The 19,003-nt window shown below is 42.3% G+C and overlaps 1 protein-coding gene across 1 annotated transcript in view; it reads right to left on the reverse strand.

Moving 5' to 3' along the window:
* Positions 1-19,003, reverse strand: part of FGD5 (FYVE, RhoGEF and PH domain containing 5) — a 100,522-nt gene that overhangs the window by 48,357 nt on the left and 33,162 nt on the right. The window contains exons 3-5 of the mRNA XM_032193886.1: positions 16,888-17,017; positions 6,406-6,464; positions 6,267-6,297 (exon numbers count right to left, since the gene is read on the reverse strand). Coding sequence (XP_032049777.1) covers positions 6,267-6,297; positions 6,406-6,464; positions 16,888-17,017 — 220 coding nt within the window. The remainder of the gene's footprint in view (positions 1-6,266; positions 6,298-6,405; positions 6,465-16,887; positions 17,018-19,003) is intronic.

The following is a 19,003-nucleotide window of genomic DNA, read 5'->3' on the forward strand; positions in this document are numbered from 1 at the left end:
TTGTCTTCTTTAACTTCTACTTGAAAATATTCTAACAATACAGTAATTGAGTCTGGATCCAGATTATGTTTGCTTTTTTTCTGTGTATAACAGAACAGGCCAAGTTAGATCAATTCAGTAATGTTCAAGTAATGGTCTATGGATCCCTGAGGACCCAAGGACTACTGCAACCTGTCTAGTAGGGGTAGCTAGGAAATGATAGGACTGAAAACAGTCTCTACCTACTGTAAAAAGTTGTTCAGTCTCCCACCTAGAACAGGCTAAAAGCAACTATGTAGTTTAGAAAGGTGAGTAAACTGGAGTAGAGAAAGTCAAGATTTTGAGCTAAAGATGCAGATGAAGAGAGAGCTCCATTTGAAATAAAAGCTGTTAAAATTGGTCAAGAAATGCTGATCGGGTGCTAGATTTCCTTGTTTTCTGTTCCTATCTGTTTGTCTATAGAAGCAGCAGTGTATAAATTGCTAATCCAATCATAATGGAAATCCTAGTTCCTGTATATTGTTTACATTGGCAGAAAAACAGAAAGGTGTCCAACACCATTATAATGTTATAGAAGGTGAGACAGCATCAGAGAGCAGAAGGTGAGACAGCATCTGCCGGCAGGACTGAAGGTTCCTTTTCATAGGCTCTCAGCACTGTGCTCCTAACATCAGGTGTGCACTTGAGCCAGACATAAAATTATGAATTTATAGGGTGCGGTGATGACTGTAGAGCAAAGCCATGCTTACCAGTTCAAGAGAAGTACTTGAAAGGAAGAACATTTCTGTGACCAAAAAGTGTTCACTGAAACTAGAAGGGTCACATTGCTAGACTGTAACTGGGCTAGAAAAGGTCTGAATGCCTGCAGTAGTATGTTCAAGGTCTTGGGTGCTGAAGCAAAGTCTCTACCTGTTTGTTCCCTGTTGCATGGTCTCACTTTAGTCAGAGCACCATGTGCCTACCTGTTATACCCATCAATGAACCACCAGAAACTGTGTCCCACACTCTTGGTAGCATTCATATATACGCCCTGTTTGTAGACACCCTTTTCTCTCACTTTCACCCATGAAAAGATGGGTGAAAGTGTCTTCCAAATTGTCTTCATGATGTTGATAACGAGGGAAAGAAATTTTAATTTGGATGGAGACTCCTACAGTGCTCTGAAGAACCTAATAATCCGCTATTCTTGCAGTCATCTGTCAGAGAAAAACTATAAATTTATACCAGCCAAAGGTCTGACCTCTAACACTATCATGGTTGTATCAGCTTTCCTGCTTCTAACTCAACTCTGTTAAAGAACTGAAAAAGACTGATGAGCGAATAAATTCACCTATGATATTTTCACAGTTTTTAGGGAGAATCCTGGCTGGAGAGATCTGTGAGTTTCCACAAAAGGAACAAAGCTGAGAAAAAATGTACAAAGGGAGTGAACAGAGCAGATTTGTTAATGGAAAACCGTAAGTATTTTTCTGCCTCAGTTGTCAGGTGGGGATAGTGACACTTTAACCGCAGAAATCACGGCTGCACGCAGCATATTTACCATACCCACACCACGACTTCCACCTAGCATTTGGACTTCTATACTTTTCAAACAATAATGGCACATGCATGCATCCAGAAATCACTTTTCATATCTAGAATAGCAAATGTTTCCCAAGTCAAGCAGATGTTTTAATGCATTGGTAATATTAGGAAGTGAGTATTTTTGAACATTGTGAATGAGCTAGGGAGGACAACAGACAATCCTTCTGCAGCCCAGACTATATAATTGAAGTCTACATTGATCACATAAAATTGTGCAGACTTTTACAGCCACTAACACTTCTAAAATGAAGGTGGACTCAACAGATACAATACATCAGAGGCTCCAAGTCTCTTTTAGATGTCTAGGCATTACACTTGAGGGGAGGATGAAAAGTTCAAAGGGAGAGAAAAGGGTATCCATGGTAGAGCTAAACACAGGCATGAGATTCCAAGTTTGCCTTATGGATGTATCATCACTACAGGCAGCAGCTGCTCTCCTAATTATGAAAGAAAAAGTGGCAGCCCTGAATTAAAAAGTGCCACATCTCCTGTAGCAGAATGAGTGACCCTTGATCTGCACTGAACAGTTGATCTTCCCAAACTTCTCATTACTGAGCCCAGAACAAACAATGCCAGATGAACAGCAGAAAACACAGACTACCACGGCAGACACAATTAGTCTCTTATCCTGCCCCTGAAGGGTACAATCTAGGTCAGGAATCCTGACTTCAGCGCACACTCACATGCAGAAAAATGCACACATTCATCCTCTATGAATCAGTGTCAGAACTGGCAAGCTGTAAAATGTGCATTGCAAATACTGTATCAATGGGGCTTGTTACCAGGGAATTGTCCTTATGCCAAGTGAGGTAGTATGATTTCCCTCTTCTTTTAAGAGATATACAGATGATCTGAAAGCTATTTTGGCTCAATGTTCCACTGCAGGAGCTCTCTGGAAGATACATGATTATTTTCCCACTGCTGCTGAAGGCCACAATGAATAAATGAATGGGAAAAAAAGTCAGCCTACTGTAAGTGAGGGTAGGCCATTATTTTGTGGCACTGCATTTCAGGCTTTTATAATAGCTTCAGAGGGCTTAACAGCCAACTATCCCTTCATTTATTCAGCCCAGTCCATTCACTAAAGCATTTCAGTTGGAAAATAATGACTTGATTGGTCCAGCAGAACTTTGAATGTCATCCAAGAAATTTACAGCAGTAAAAAAGGCTCAGCTAATCATTCACTGGGAGTGTAAATACTTAGAAAGATGGTGTTCTATTTTGTCTAATGTAATAGTGGCTCCTGAATCAGATAATGTTTATTTTTTGTTCTTGAGAATGTGCTACTCACAAGAATTCTGAAAGTAGAGATTAACCAGTAAGTCTGACTTCATGATAATCTGCATTTAGGTCATTTTAAGTTAATGACTTGGGAACTAAGATGATTTTGTTCTTTTTTATTTCCTGAGAGTTACTTTGCAGTCAGGAGTCTTGCAATTCCCAGTGTAGGACTAGATCCCATACTGCTGCAAAGACTAGGGAACCAGCACGTTATATTCATTCACATTTTTATTCCAGACTATCTCCAAATTCCAAGGAAGCATAAATCCGAGTCTTGATGTTTGAAAGAACTGTGTACCATTGTTATGAAGAAAATGCAAATCAGCAATGAGGCATTTGAACACTGAGGTACTTGGGGCAGATTTTCTTTCAGTGCAGTGCTGCCCTTTTGGGTACCTTAATTTGCTAAATGCTTTGGAGGGAAGTAATAATGACTTTAAGGGGTTCTATGCACAAAAAACAAAACAAAACAAACAAAAAAAACACACCACAAAACAAAACAAACAAACAAATAAAAAACCAACAACGTTCTGTACAAAGGCAAAAGACAAATGAACATGAACATGATACACTATCTAGCAAATGCTTAATCCCATGCAGACTGGGATCCTGAGGCATTCTAAGTCACATTAACTTTACTCTGTATATAGTTAGTAAAGTAATTGGAAACAGACTGGCTGAATGGAAGCAAATAAACCAGATTCCTGGCCCTCCAAGGTGATGGGTGAAACATCAGAAAGCAACTTGCAACATTTTTGTTCAGGAGCAAGCACTAAAATGAGGACAAGTGCAGACTACATTACTGGGGTAAAAAATAGGAGATATGAACATCAAAATTTGATGATTAAATGATTATGGAGTAAATGCAAAGTCTAATAAACTTCAGAAAACTAAATCTTGAGTAACAAGAGATCAGGGACTGCTTTGGACTGCAAGGCCCAGCCAGTCCCATCTGCTCAGTCCAGAATGAGTTCTTAACTCCCAGCTCCAAAGAACTGCATTACCTTTAAGCAGGGCAAATAACAGCTAACCCTTTAGGTTATTATCACTTCTACCACACCAACTGATACCAAGTTTGTGAGCTAACATGATGTTTCCACTCTTTCAGTTCAATAGCAGAGTAGATGTATGGAAATGTCATCATTTTGGCAATCAATCAATTTAGTAAAGTCTCTGCTGAATGACCAGATTCCCGTTATGCAGAACGAATAGCTCCTCCAGCTGAGCCTGGAAATGAGATGGGAAACTGCTCCTGTTGTAGGCTTAAGAAAAGCCTGTTTTCCTTTATGAAAGCAGATAGGGTGTGGTTTAGTTCCTTGCCTTTCTCACCAACATATGGGTTTATTTAAGAAAATGAGTCTCAAGACTTCAAGATGAGCACTTAGAAAATGTTTTCTCGAGAAAGGTGGTGATGAGGAACAGAGAGAAATGTCTGACTGTGCTGAGAGGTGCTGACATGGAAGCTTTTGGTCTTAGCCGGCCATGAATGGTGTTTTGCAGCTTGAGCAGTTTGTTGACTGTGTGGTCACTGGTGGCTGCTACTGACATCTGCCAGTGGGACCTGTGTCAACAGTGAGTGCACAGCGAAGAGGTATTTTCTACTGATGTGATTATTCCTAATGCTATTCAAATATGCAGAAAAGAGTAATTAGTTCATTGTAACTACTATGATAGTATTGGGAAGCCTCAGGTAGGCAATATTATCTTTGTAGTCTGAGGGACTTACTTGTTGTAAAATCGGTAGTGGTTTCTCTAGATGTCCTGAATATGACATTGGGCAATAGGTGAACATGAAGATCCAACAGATGGTGGGATGGGAAAGATAATGTTGCTGTGACTGTGGCCTTCTAGATTGAATGTGATTGCAAAAAAGAAACCTGCAAGTTATTTGTGAATGCCACTATAGCAGGCACACCAGGCGATAGCAACAGAGATGGGGTATGCTAGGGATATAGGTACGTGATAAAAACATAGAAATTAAACCCTGATCCCATTCCTATAAAGATTTTTGATCTATTCTAAACTGTGGAGTGTGAAAACGTTTGTCTCTTCTACCTCAGCCTCTAACCAAGGTACCATTCATACATCCTCACAATTGAAAAAGCCAACTAATAGAAGCAATCAAATCTTATCTTTCTTGGTGACTCTGCTGGAAAAAGCCTCCAGTAGCTTCTAAAGGAATGTATGCATTTGGCGATGAGGGAGGAAGGATACTTTTCCACTGCAGAAAAAAAGTCATTAACCAAAACAGTGCACCCAAAATCTCATTCTGAAAAAGATAGTGATCTTTCTGAACTTTCTAACTTGAGATGATGGGAACTGTGACAGGGAAACTGACATTTCACAACCTCTGAGTGGCTTTGCAAACCACTGCATTCATTCAATGTTTATTTTAGGCCCATCTAAAATTTTAATTTGAAAATTTGAACTCCTCTTCTGGTTGTCTAACTTTCATACCTAAGGAAATAATGCAGAACACTGGTAAGATCACTCTATTGGAGTGGGACTGGCAGGCATGGCAACAAAATCCCAGCAGAAGAGGATTTAGTGGAGCATTCTGGACTATATATACAAGACTGTAACATCTATAAAACCAAAGAAGTGCTTCCAAGTAAACATGATGATCAGCAGAAATAGAAGAACTTTCCCAGTTATAACACAACTGTTACCAGTGTCTTTTCCGTGATACTTTAACCAGCTAATCCAAACCTGATAATTAAGTATCATAAAAGCAGAGACAATTATATTCATGCCTTATAACTGTAATTCCAGGACTGACAGGCCAAGATCTGGGTAGTTCTTATTATTTTCTGTAATAATTTTTTCTGCTTAGAAAGTGGATGAGTTCCCCAGCAGGAGAGCAGAGAGTAGTCAAATTTTGGGGACAAGCCAAGAAAACTATTTGGTTTTATTCCCTCTTATCTTTGAGCCAACATCAGAGTGCTGCAGCAGATAAAATTAGCATTCAAGCACACTTTTCCTTAACTAACCTATGAGCTGTAATTTTTATGAGGATTCTTTTTATTAGGGATTACCAACAGCTTGGAGTCCATCCAGCTGGAGGGGAACAGTAGGCACTTGCATCCATAAATGTTTCTAAATCAAAATTTTCTAGGGTTTACCCCTGTTTATCACCATCTCCTTCTCAGAACTAGGCTTATTCGGCATATTACACCAGTCTCACAGCCCCAGTAAGTGCTGTTGGCCAATGCTTTTCCACGTGAATGAGAAATGCTAGACTTTGGAATCCACAGCAAGAGCACATCAGTGGCAGACATATTCCTTTACAATGCTTCAAAAAGCATTGCTCCACAGTAAGCCATTCTTCCTCAGATTTACTTCTGTCCCTTCAATGTTTTTATGTCTCCTCAATTGCAGCTAAGACAGCAATTAGATTTCAGTGATTAAAATGATTTACTTACCATACGTAACTGCTGGAGCATCTCCACATATCTGGGGAAAGAAACAAACTTTATTCATTGCCATTGCTGAATAAATAAGGGTAGATTGCACAGGTTCAGTTTTAGGAGAGCAACAGACAGGTTGTAACAATAAACTCACAGTTTTTCTGAAGACATCAGCTCCTGGGCAATGAGGTAAGCTCTGGACTGGCCTTCCTTCTGTCAACAGCAAAACCCAGAGAGAATTAAGAGATGTCTCACACCAAGAAGAAAAACAGTGTTAGAGAGCACTTTGAACTGACATATTCCTTCAGTAAAGATAGGGACCAGATTTTTATTCTTTGCTGTTCAGTGTTTGGCTTCCTGGAGTCCTTTCCATAACAGGAAAGGACTCTAGGACATGTTTGTGTAATTCAAGTGCTAATGGTATAGTACAACATAATAGCTGCTAAGGTTTGAAAAAACTGTATTCTTACGGAAGAAAAAGAGAAAATTTCTGTTGATTTTTACAAGTCCAACATTTGTCAGAGATGCAGAAAATGTTTAGCTTTGAATAAGCTAGCTTCATGGCTGTAAAGGCTCTTAACATGTTTACTACTCTCAATTAAATGGAAATGGGAATTTGTTATCAAAATGCTCATATTCCAAAGTGTTCTAACTGCTGAGAGACCTGTGGAAGCAAACAAGGCAAGTAACTTTATTGCTTACTAAACAAAATGTCTAAGTTAAATGGTCATAAGCATCTCCAGAAAGCAAACAGTTCATTACTCCTGCAGGCAACATTGTTTGAAATCTCAGTGACATCTACAGAACTGGCAGACAACTCATTAGACACAGAAACCTGTGAAAGAAGCAAAGTATATAGCTGTAAGGTGCAAGTGGCTAATAAGGGTATTTTGGTCCTATGTCATGACTCACTCTTATGATAAGAAATGAACAAAGTGTGGAAATATTTACTGATAGGAATCTACTATGGAAAGTTGGACTTACGTAGCAGTAGTGAAGCAGGGAACTAGAACAGTCTAGCAGTAGTAAAGAAAAGCAGCTTTCATTGATCTAAAGTGGGCTCAGGGGAAATGTGTTCAGCAGAAAGAGTTAGTGACATTGTGTGCCAGACCAGCTGTTCTGGAAACCCATTCCTTACAGATCCTGCTTCTGAAAGCCTACTCAGGAGAGACTGGGACTTGCTGAGATGTGATGCAGTCCCTTGATGCAACAGGTGGGAAGTTGGTGTTTACATCTTCTCCACTAATTCTGCATGAGGGGGCTGCTAACTGTCAGGAAAAAAACACAAAGCTTGAGACCCCTCGTAAAAGTATAAATGTTGACATCTCAAATCAGGCTTGACAGATCAATAAACAGTTACGTATTCACATTATAACAACAAATTTAAGCAGTAAAAAATATCTAAGCCAGTGGAAGGCAAATACAGACTTTCTCCTCTCTGTCCCTTTTCCCTATCAGCTCTCCCTTGGGATACAGGTGTCCTGGCACAAGTGATAATGCAGTGTCTGAGTTGCTTGATATCCCATTCCATTCTCTTCCCCTCCCAAAGTCTCCTGGTTATCCCCACTGCTGGAGGAACACACCAAAAGCACTGAGTTTTCTCTTCTCTCTCACTTCCTCTACACAGGTAGAGCACAGCAAATGAAGGGAGAGTGTCTCTCTCTGGGTCACCTAGACTGATGCTGGCTGCCCAGCGCATCCTCTGTGGACAAGCCTGGCTCCACACAGCCAAGACATGGAGTCCACTTCCCCAGCGATCCAAGCTGTCTCTCTATTTGCATACACACATTGTCGCACTCTGTAATTCCTCTTGTGATTAATATGTCTTAGCCAAGAGACAAAACACGGGGACCCCAGTGTCACATGACCTGTCTAGGGCAAGTTGGAGACAGTGTCTCTAGGCGTTGCCTGTCTTGTGTTATTTAATTGCTGTTTGTTTAACCAGGAAATGAACTCTGAGATTGACGACAGTGTCCAGAGACAGACTTCTGGGAACAGGGAATAGAGGGGATGCAAGTCCCTCAACCATAACGTTTCTGAAACAAAATCCAAGTGATTATTATAACAAAACCACGCTGCCACCTTTTTGGTAATCTTTTCTCCCCGCAGTGTGGGACCTTTCCAGTTCCCGCTTGAGAGGCTGCACTCCAGGCCCTGCTGAGAGCCTCTGCTTAGCAGAGAGAGGCCAGGAGGCTATCTGGAAACCCTGGCAATCTGCCACATTGAATCCTCTTGTCTCATAGCTTCATCACCTCATCCTCCCCATTCTCTCTACTCTGAAAAACAGGCTGGTGCTAGGAAGGTTGCAAATACAAAAGCACAACAGCATAAAGACATAAAAGCTTTTAGGTCTTAACACAGCACACATGTGAGCACAGCTGAAGTTAATTATTAGTCTTAGGCAGTTTGAACTGAACAACTTTTGGTTTCACGTCCCTTTTGTGCCTCCTGACAGAAAAAAACATTTGGGTTGAGAAGGGGCAAGCAGTGAACAGTATGCCTGTGAACAGTGGCTAATTGCCCATGCAGAGCCTACTGATGTGGCACATCACCTTCCCTTCTCTGTGTCGTAGGCATCCCATTACTGCAGGGATGATGTCTCCCCACGGAGTCATTTATACACTCTGGCTTTGCTCTGGACAATGCCAAGGCATTTGACTTGGACCCTCAATGGCCATGCTTTGATGAGATAGTACGTCAGTGCCTGTGTCAGTCACTGCTCTCTGAGCCCAGTGCCCACACACGGTTGAGCTGGCCTAGTTGTCTGCAGGACCATGATAAAAAACAGATTGGTGTTCTGATCCAGCTTAAATATCTTGGGTCTGGGGGAAAATCTGCCTCCATGGGGCTGAAACAGGGTTATATGGCTTAAGTGCAGCACAGGCAAATCAAAGAACTGTTCACTAGAGCTGAAGCACTAGTATTGCACAAGCCATTTGAGTACTCAAGAAGAAACCCTTTGCATTTGAAAAGCAGGGTAACTAGCTAAGACACCAAATCAGCAGCTCCATTTCCGTGTTTACTGCTGCCTTATCATGCTGACATGGACAAACTACATCCCTTTGTCCATTTTCCCATCTGTGTGTCTTATTTTGCAGACCCCTCAGGGTAGGTGTGTTGTAGCGTTGTGCTGGATGGTACCCAGCACAACAGTGCTACTGTTGCTATCAAGGGCTTAGAGCAGTTTGCAAGCTTCAGCCTCTGAGCTGTGTGACTTCATAATGTCCCTTTTGTAATTATTATGAACTATCCAGTAGTTCACAATGATGTCACAGTGGAGCCAACAGTAAACTGAGGCACTACAAGAACAAATGGCTTTTTCAAGCTGGGTGTATGAATCAGTGAGAGGAAATGCAGTCCACATCTTTTGCCTCCTAGGCGCCTTCCTTGAAGAGCTAGATTTCAGCTCCCCTGGGGAAGCTGGGTAATGATATAAATCAAGAGTTGTCCCCTGAAAGGCGTCTGAATTAGGTGCTTCCTCAAGGCACACAAATCTGTCACTCCCAACTCCAGCATGTGTTTGGGTTGTGTATGTGAAGGTTAAAGGTTTGCAAAACAGAATGATTAATGGAGCCTGGAAACCAAGCCCACCCAGTGGAAATGCATAAGGAGCAGCAAAGGCAGTTGTGCATACAGCTGCCACGAGACAGTAGCTGCCCTGCTTGCTGTGAGACCTTTGTGGCTGAGCTCAGTGTTCCCTCACTGTGTGTGGCACAGATGCCATCCATGTGCCATGCTGGGTTGCGGCCCCCTTTTTGGACACTGCCTTTTGTTTCAGTACCTGGGAGTAGCGTGGAGCATCTCTACCTCTAGTGCTGCCCTTTCACAAGCACAGTGCTTGGGATCTTTTATGTACGGAGTTCTCCTTCGTGCCCCCCCCCCCCCCCCCCCAGCACAGCACTATGTAATTGTAATGAGCACCCCTCTGGTCTCGCTGGGATTCAATATAAAAAACCTAAGTCCTAAATGACTAGCCAAAATGCTTTGAGTTTTCATTGCCATAAAATCCAGCCACATCTGGTCCGAATTCACTTTCTTTTATGGTATCTTACTCTGGTTATGTGTTATCTACCTCACTAGAGATTTTCCCATTTTGCCAGCAGGGTAAGAGAAGATCACATCTCTCATATCCTGGCTGTGTACATTTCCTTGTAATGTATTGCTGGTTTTAGGGTGAAACTAGACAGTATTTGCATACAGATTGGCTTACTTTTTGATTTCCCATGGAGTTAACTGGCAGACATATCTGTATTCTGGGTGAGAGAACTGTCCTTTATGCTCCAGCTATGGCTTTATTACTTGTCTTAGGATTTGTATTAATTTATTTCCTGAGTACTCAATAGACTGTAATTTTTAAAGGTGTTCACAGAATCACAGAATCATTTAGGTTGGAAGAGACCTCCAAGATCACCTTATCCAACTTATGACCTAACACTAACAAGTCCTCCACTAAACCATATCACTAAGCTCTACATCTAAACATCTTTTAAATACCTCTAGGGATGATGACTCCACCACTTCCCTGGGCAGCCCATTCCAATGCCTCACAACCCTTTCAGTAAAGAAGTTTTTCCTAATACACAACCTAAATCTTCCCTGGCACAACTGTAGCCTATTCCCCCTCATCCTGTCACCAGGCACATGAGAGAATAGACCAACCCCCACCTCACTAAAGCCTCCTTTAATGTACTTATAGAGAGCAATAAGGTCGCCCCTGAGCCTCCTTTTCTCCAGGCTGAACAAATCCAGCTCCCTCAGCCGCTCCTCTTAGGACTTGTTCTCCAGAATCACAGAACCACAGAACTGTAGAGGTTGGAAGGGACCTCGAAAGATCATCAGGTCCAACCCCCCTGCCAAAGCAGGTTCCTCAGACCCCTCACCAGCTTTGTCGCCCTTCTCTGGACTCGCTCGAGCACCTCCATGTCCTTCTTGTAGTGAGTGGCCCAAAACTGAACACAGTACTCAAGGTGCGGCCTCACCAGAGCCGAGTACAGGGGGACAATCACTTCCCTAGACCTGCTGGCCACACTGCTTCTTATACAAGCCAGGATGCCGTTGGCCTTCTTGGCCACCTGAGCACACTGCTGGCTCATATTCAGCCAACTATCCACCAATACTCACCAATACTCTGCCAGGCAGTTTTCCAGCCACTCATCTCCCAGCCTGTAGCGCTGCTTGGGGCTGTTGCGCCCCAGGTGCAGGACCCGGCACTTGGCCTTGTTGAACCTCATACAGTTGGCCTCAGCCCATCGGTGCAGCCTATCCAGATCCTCCTGCAGAGCCTTCCTACCCTCGAGCAGACCGACACACGCACCTAACTTGGTGTTGTCTGCAAACTTACAGAGGGTGCACTCGATCCCCTCATCCAGACCATCAATAAAGATATTAAAGAGGACTGGCCCCAATACTGAGCCCTGGGGGATGCCACTAGTGACCAGCCTCCAACCGGATTTAACTCCATTCACCACAACTCTTTGGGCCCGGCTACCCACCCAGCCATTTTCTAACCCAAGGAAGCATACACCAGTCCAAGCCATGAGCACCCAGCTTCTTCAGGAGAATGCTGTGGAAAACAGTGTCAAAAGCCTTACTGAAGTCAAGGTAGACCACATTCACAGCCTTTCCCTTGTCCACTAAGCACGTCACTTTGTCATAGAAGAAGATTAGGTTTGTCAAGCAGGACTTGCTTTTCATAAACCCATGCTGACTGGGCCTGATTGCCTAGTTGCCCTGCAAGTGCCGCATGATGACACTCAAATGTCATGTACATGTACAGCATGTACAACGAGAAAACAGGACGAAATCACACAATAGGTTAGCCAGGACTGCTGGCAAATGGAAATTCACCCTGTGAGGGTGTTTGGTGTAAGTGGAGTCCCTCTGCAGGCTGGCAGGGTCTGTTTGGCTTGGAAGCCTAGCTAGTGCAAAGCCTTGCTTTGGGGTTGGAGAGAGTGTCCAGTCCAGGCCACGAGCAGACAGTTTCTTGTGGAGAAAGCTGTGGGAAACGGCGTCAAAAGCCTTGCTGACATCTGTGATTCACACAGGTTAATCACATTCTTTTCTTATTCTTTTTCTGAGGATCCCTTCACTTCTTCAGGTCAAACTCCCTGCTGTGTTTATAGACAGGTTTAAGAGAACATTTGTAATTGTTCCATTGCCCACTGTTTTAATGTAGGGTTTGCTATATGTCATTCCTAAATACAACAGAGTTCTTAAAATAGCTTATGCTGCTACAATATTCCTAGCATTTTCTGTTTACCCAGCCATTGCTTTCTCCTTCCAAAGGAACCCTGTAATGAAATACTTAAGACTCTTATCACAGTGGTGGAAATTGTTGATCTCAGTCTAAATGCCTTCCATTGACTACTGGGGTCATTTTTAAGCCTATCACTTTGTTCAATCCACACCCCTTAGCATATGTGTGACATACAGTCTGGGTCAAACAGCGTGATGGAAATAGCTCTTGAAGCTGAGTCCAAGGCAACATGTTCTGGTGTTGCTACAGGAACATGGCTCTTCTACAAGACACTCTAGAAAATAATTCTTAAACTGACAGCCCCTTTCCCCTCCCCATGTGACCCAACCTCTGTGCTTCATCTCTGTGTGTTTCCTCAGAAAACCTTCTCACCAGGACGGGGGCTTTGCTGCAACCTCTGCTGTCATTTGTCCTGCAGTTGTTTGTCCTGGCTTGCCTGATTGTCAACGTTAAAGTGGTGGTAGGTGGTGAGATACATTCTTAATACTATCTCAGCAAAGTCCTCAAAAGGCTCGGTGTGCCCACAATGGACCTAAACACTAGCACCTAGCTTTTTGCCTTGCCTGCCATTTTGATCTCTAATCTGCATCAGACTTTTTGTTTTTGCTTTTCTCTGGATCTAGCATAAAAATCACTCTTCCTTGCCAGGCCCTTGTCTTTGGCCACAGGGAGACTTAGGTGTGGTGAAAGACTCGTCTTGGGGCTCCTTCAGGATCATGGCAATCAGAGGTCACAGGCTAGTAACGAACAGGGAAACCAACAGGGGAAAATGCCCAGTCTAAAGCAGAAGCCAGAAGAAAGGAGCTGTCTGAGGACTCATGCTTGCACAAACAGTAAAGTGCAGGTGTGACCTAGTTCTGGCAAAACAATCTCAGTTTGGATTTGCTCTCTAGTCAAATTTGAACAGTTAAGCTCAGGATTTATCTGGTTTTTAGCAGGGAAAAACAACAACGACAACATCAACAATAACAAAACAGGCTTGGATCCAGCTCAATGGTAACATGCAAAATGTGGGGTTCTACAACTTGGACTTTGAGCATTTGTCTAGTCAGTGAAGGTTCAGAGGTAGGAGACGTAGGGAAGGTCATTATTTTATTTGATATAAGTGGTTTGTTCTTAACTGGAATCCTTAATTCATTATTTTTTTTTATCTGTGTGCACCTCAAATGCCATCATATAACCTTGAGAGTCCAATACAGAACAGTCATGTGTCAACTTCTGATAAATTGGAAGGGATTTAATTAAATGAGCATATATATAAGACAAATGAATGAGGGATGTCTCAGGAGCTCTTGCAAATTAGCTTAGCAGGAGGAAAAAAAGTATGAACTCCATCTGTAACATAAGTGAAGGGCATCACTTTTTATAATACAGCCATATAGAATCATAAAGGTTAAGAATACTTGGAGCATTTGCTGCCTGGGAGTTCTCTAGGTTGTTATTGCACGCCAGTACAGTGAAGAGAGAAGGAAATAAAGTGCTCATTTAACCAGAAAGAGTGGATTTTCCCTGTCAGTCTTACACAGAAGACTCAAAACTACCAGGTGATTTCTGATGACAAATGCTCTATTTCACAGGGTCTATGGTACACCTAGTGGAATAAAGGCAAAATCTGGAACCCCACCTCCTGTTCTACTTTTTTATACCTGCCTCATTCCAAAAAGGCTTTTTAGTAGTAAAACTTCTTGTAACACAATAGAGATGAAAGCCCCTCTTTGCTTTTTAAAATACAGTTGATAATGTCAAAAGTACCTCAACATATACTATTGGCTATGATTCAAATTGTTTACAGAACAGGGGTTTCAGCAGGCCCTAGAAATTTTTCCACACTCATGTGAATCTGGTCCCCAGGAGAGCAGGGATTCAAAGAAGCCCAGCTGTTGAAACAATTCCAGGAAAAGTGTGTACAAAGCTGATTTTTAAAATTATTTTTACTTTAAAAAATGAGCCTTAAAAAGAAACATTACAGGAAAAAATCTGCTGCAAACTGGATATCTTGCAATTCTCTGACAAGGAGACTAGGAGAAAGCAAGTGAGAAAGAAAATGAAACACTATGCTTTCATTTTCATACAGATGAATTGAAAGGCAATAAGTTAAATCTAGTCAATGCAAATGGAAATCATACATCTGGACATGGGTAGGAGATTTGATCATCTGGGTTGTTTCAGGTCTTTATTTAAACTAAGTTTCCCTAAGGAGGGGAAAACCAGAAATCAAACCAACAAACCCCAGAGGGTTCTTTTTTGTGTGTGCATATGTGTTTTTTTTCTAAATCCAAATTCAGCTCCTAGTAGGCCAGTCCAAAACAGTTGTTTTAACAGAATTAGCCCATTTCCAAATCCATGGTACTATTTTTGGCATGTAGACCAACATGTCTTTGCCAGTTCTTCCCAAGTGACAGTGCTTCTGAACTCTTTCATGTTTTACAGCCACTCCGTGTTGCCCTGAGGATTTTGCTCCAAGTGATACATCATTTCACTGGGGAGCTGAACAACGTCTTTGCCCTTTGTCATTCCTGAGTCAGGCTTTGACAGGGCAGCTGATGTTCCCTTGGCACCCAAAAGATTTGCGTGCAAAGACAACAAAAGGAGGCAGGAGCAGTAGGGTAGAAACACAGTCCTCTGTCTGTCCTTTGTAAAGATACCAGCGCTTTCTGAGGCAAGAGCTGTGAACAGATGGAATTTATCCCATTCACTCTTAATTATGGTGAACTGGAAGCCTGTATTTCTGACAGATAATCTTCAGTGAGGGCTGTGGGGGACATTGGAAGATTCCCATACCGTTACTGTTCTACTACTAGCATGGGAGAAAGAGTACAGTTAGATATATTGCATCCTTCATTTCAGGACCCTGCACTGACTGTTTTCCCTATCAAATTGGCCCTTCCATGGGCATCTTTCGGTTATTGCTTCACACAGCCTTCAGTAGCAGCACTGAAGGTGTTAGATGGTGTTCTCATGTTAGAACTCTGGCTGCCCAGATCAGGTGTTTCACATTAAGAGCCTGGGTCCTGGAGACAGCTGGGACATGCAGGGTTTGACAGGATGGTTCCCAGGACCCCCTTAGTCTGTCCAAAGTGAAGCCTGCAGTGCCTTTGGCCCTTGCGAGGCTACAAAAACAAAGAAACTCAAAGGTCTCCCTGGGTCAATTCCAGATCTTTTCTTGGACCTGCATACAAGCACAGGCCCCTGCCTTGGCATATTAAACAAATGGCTTAGCCTAGAATGAAATTGCTGCTGCTCCAACCTCATTTTAGAGTCTGTAGATAGAGCCCAGTGACTGCAGGAGGGCTAATCCTCCCACAGCTAGAATTAAACCTGGCAGAAAAGGCTATGTGTACCCTTCTGGCCTGTTTCTTGTCAGGCTAAATAGCCACATGCTCTAGTTCATCAGCCAGCTTGGAAATAACAGCCAGTATTCAGATGTAGCTGTTCTAAGACAGCTCCCTAGGAGCTTGTAGAAGCCAGGTCTTCTGCGTGCTGTGATCCTTGATGACAATCAGCTTGGGAAAACAAGTCTGATCAAACAAACAGTCCTGTGCTGATGTTTTCTATCAGGCATGTGTAGAGATTTGGTTTGTATTAGTCCTAAGAGCTAGAGGGATACCTCCAGATAGACTCTAAAGCACATGCTTGCTCTATAAGTGCTGCCTTCTGCTGTGACAGCTAAAAAGTGTGGTTACCCCAGCACAACAGAAAAATAAAAAGGCATGAAATGCAGTAAGGGAAATAAAAATGAAATTTCCTAATATCTTCAGTAAAAGCCTATAAAAATGTCAATAAAATTGTTTTTAGCAGCCTTAAATTTCCTTCCAAGTGCTTGGTGATTATATTCATTTCCCATTTGGACATAAGGCACAAGTTTCTTGTCAATCCTCCACTAGCATCACAACTAAATGCTGAGAAATGTGATGGGCTTAGGTAACACACTAGTGTATGTTCTATAAATGTTCATGGTTTGCTAGATAACTAGCAGAAGTTGAAGGGAAAATATTTTTCATTTAACTGGAATTGTCACAATTTTAAGGGCTTTTCCCTTTCCAAAACAGTGTGAAACAAGCAGCCAAAAAAAATCATGCAAATCAGAGGAAAAAAAAAAGAAAGATTAGATTGCTTGTGACCATTTCATTTGTTTCAAGTCAACAAAGAGCTCAAACCACAATCTGTTCCAATAGCGTGTTTGTCATTGTTTTATTCAGTGTAGCTTTAAAATTCTCAAGACTGCATCCAGATCCTTCTCACGAGTGAGAAGTTTTTCATTACATTCATGTCAAGCCTTTCCTATTGGCTACATTGCCTCTACTATCCATCTTAGAACAGCAGTTCCTTGGCTCTGCCACATGCTACAGGGGTGAATTGTTGCTAGTGCAGCTCTTTTACCTTGTTGATGAGGCTAGGATCACCCTGGCTGCTTTCCTCCTCTTCCGAACTCTTTTGTTCCTCATCTGATGTGATGACCTCCACGGGTATCACTGAGACCGGGCACACCTTGTAAGGCTCAGTGTAGGCACTGTAGAGAAAGAACAGACCAGCTCATTGGCAGTATTTCCAGACACCTGCTGTTGCTCAGACACACCAAATCCACACATTGCACAGTTCTAAACACTCAGGGGACCAGGTGTCCCTGCAGACCCTCTAGGCTTGGAATCAAGATTCCTCAAGCTTTGTGTTTTGTTGCCAAGTTGAACAGCAACCATTTAGACAAGTAGAAGAATCTGAATGGAGCAGTAGGAAACAAGTGAACTCATTCAAGCTTCCCTATAGGATCAGTTTTCTGGCTCAGTTTGGAACAAAAAGTTTGACTGGGTGCATACATAGTTGCAACTAGAACTTGTTTGTTCTTCCTGAGACAATCCCTCAAAATGGATGTAATAAAATCATACTAACATTTCAGTGCTTAGTAGAAATGGAAATTAAACATTGTAAGTTTTCTGTGAAAACATTAAAAGGATAAGAAAAGTGTAATTATAATACCATTGGAATTACAGCACAAGGTAACTCAGATCCCATCATCCTTGAGTTGTTTCAAGGGAATCCAGAAAATCCAGAAAAAGCAATGAAATTGAAAGTGCTGAATCTGTTAATGTAATACAGTCCAAGGATTTCCCAGCATTACTTTTCTTTCAGGAAAATGTAACAGCACACACACACACACACACATATATATTTAGATTTAAATTGCCAGTTGTTTCAAATCCTTCACAAAACATGACTAAAGGGAGGTTCCCCAGGTAGTGGCTGGCCTTTGTGTTTGAAAGGTGTCTTTTATTGCTGATCTCAATATGCCTAGTGACAAATTCCAGACAGTGGATTTGGTTAAACCTCTGTCTCCCGGACTGCAGCCTTCCAAATATGGTTACCATGCAGATGCTCACAGGTTGTGTTGAAGTTATCCTCTTGCCTGGTCTTTTAAATGAAATAGGTGAATGTATCAGTGTCATACGATGCCTCCTATCATTTAATCATTCTAAAATCTCTGAACTTTATCTAATTATCCATTAGCATTATTCAATTTACTAACCATTTTAGTACCAGTTTTTACTACCAGCCAGTTTTGGGGCAGTTGTTGGTGCTGCAACACAAGACTCAATTTTACAGCACTGGTAATAGGACTGCCAAGTATAACAGTGATAACATCGACCTATTCCCCACCTGACTTTACTCTGTTTTTATATTCGTAGATCAGATTCGTGGTTTTGGCCCTAGCATCACTGTGGGAGCTTATATGCAGCTTATTCACCACAGTGGCCTCAAGTATTACACAAATTTCAAGGAGTCGGTTGCAGTGTTCAGCAAATAGGGCAAGCCTGCTGTCTTTAGACAAAACCTGACATTTGTGTGTATTACAGTAGAATTCTGGGGAGTTTTAGGGAAGGGTCAGGCTGGGTGTTAGTAAAAGGTTTTTCACCGAGAAGGTGGTCGGGCACTGAACATGCTCCCCAGGGATGTGGTCATGGCACTGAGCCTGCTGGAGTTCAAGGAGTGTTTGGACAACAATCTCAGACATAGGATCTGATTTTCGGGTAGTCGCACATGGAGCTAGTAGTTGGACTTGACAATCTTTGTGGGTCCCTTCCAACTCAGGATATTCTATGACGGCTTGTCCAACCAAACTGGTCTGAACACCAGCATGCCTTATTTAGTGTTTATGATTTCTTTAGTCTTCATTGCCTCTGAAATCTTATTATCGTGCTTTTGTAGCTCTGTTTCTTTCTTCATTTCTTTATTTTTCTTTGGTCTTCCAGGGGGGATCCCAGCTGCGAGCAAATCCAAAGCCTCAAAGCCAATGCTAGAGTGACAGGCAGCTGGGCCAATTTTGGGTAATATAACTGGGAGGGCAATGAAGAAGGAGACTCCTGAGGCTGCTGACCAGACTCACATTTCCCTTCAGAAAGGAAACTCCATTTCTGCATTCACTTCCAAGCTGCAAAGAGTGGTCTGTGTCTGCCATGCAGGTGTGGCCTGCTCACCTTTCCTTCATGTGCAGAGGCAAGTA

This window comes from Aythya fuligula, chromosome 10 (assembly GCF_009819795.1).
Source record: "Aythya fuligula isolate bAytFul2 chromosome 10, bAytFul2.pri, whole genome shotgun sequence".
NCBI classification, from domain to species: Eukaryota; Metazoa; Chordata; class Aves; order Anseriformes; family Anatidae; genus Aythya; species Aythya fuligula.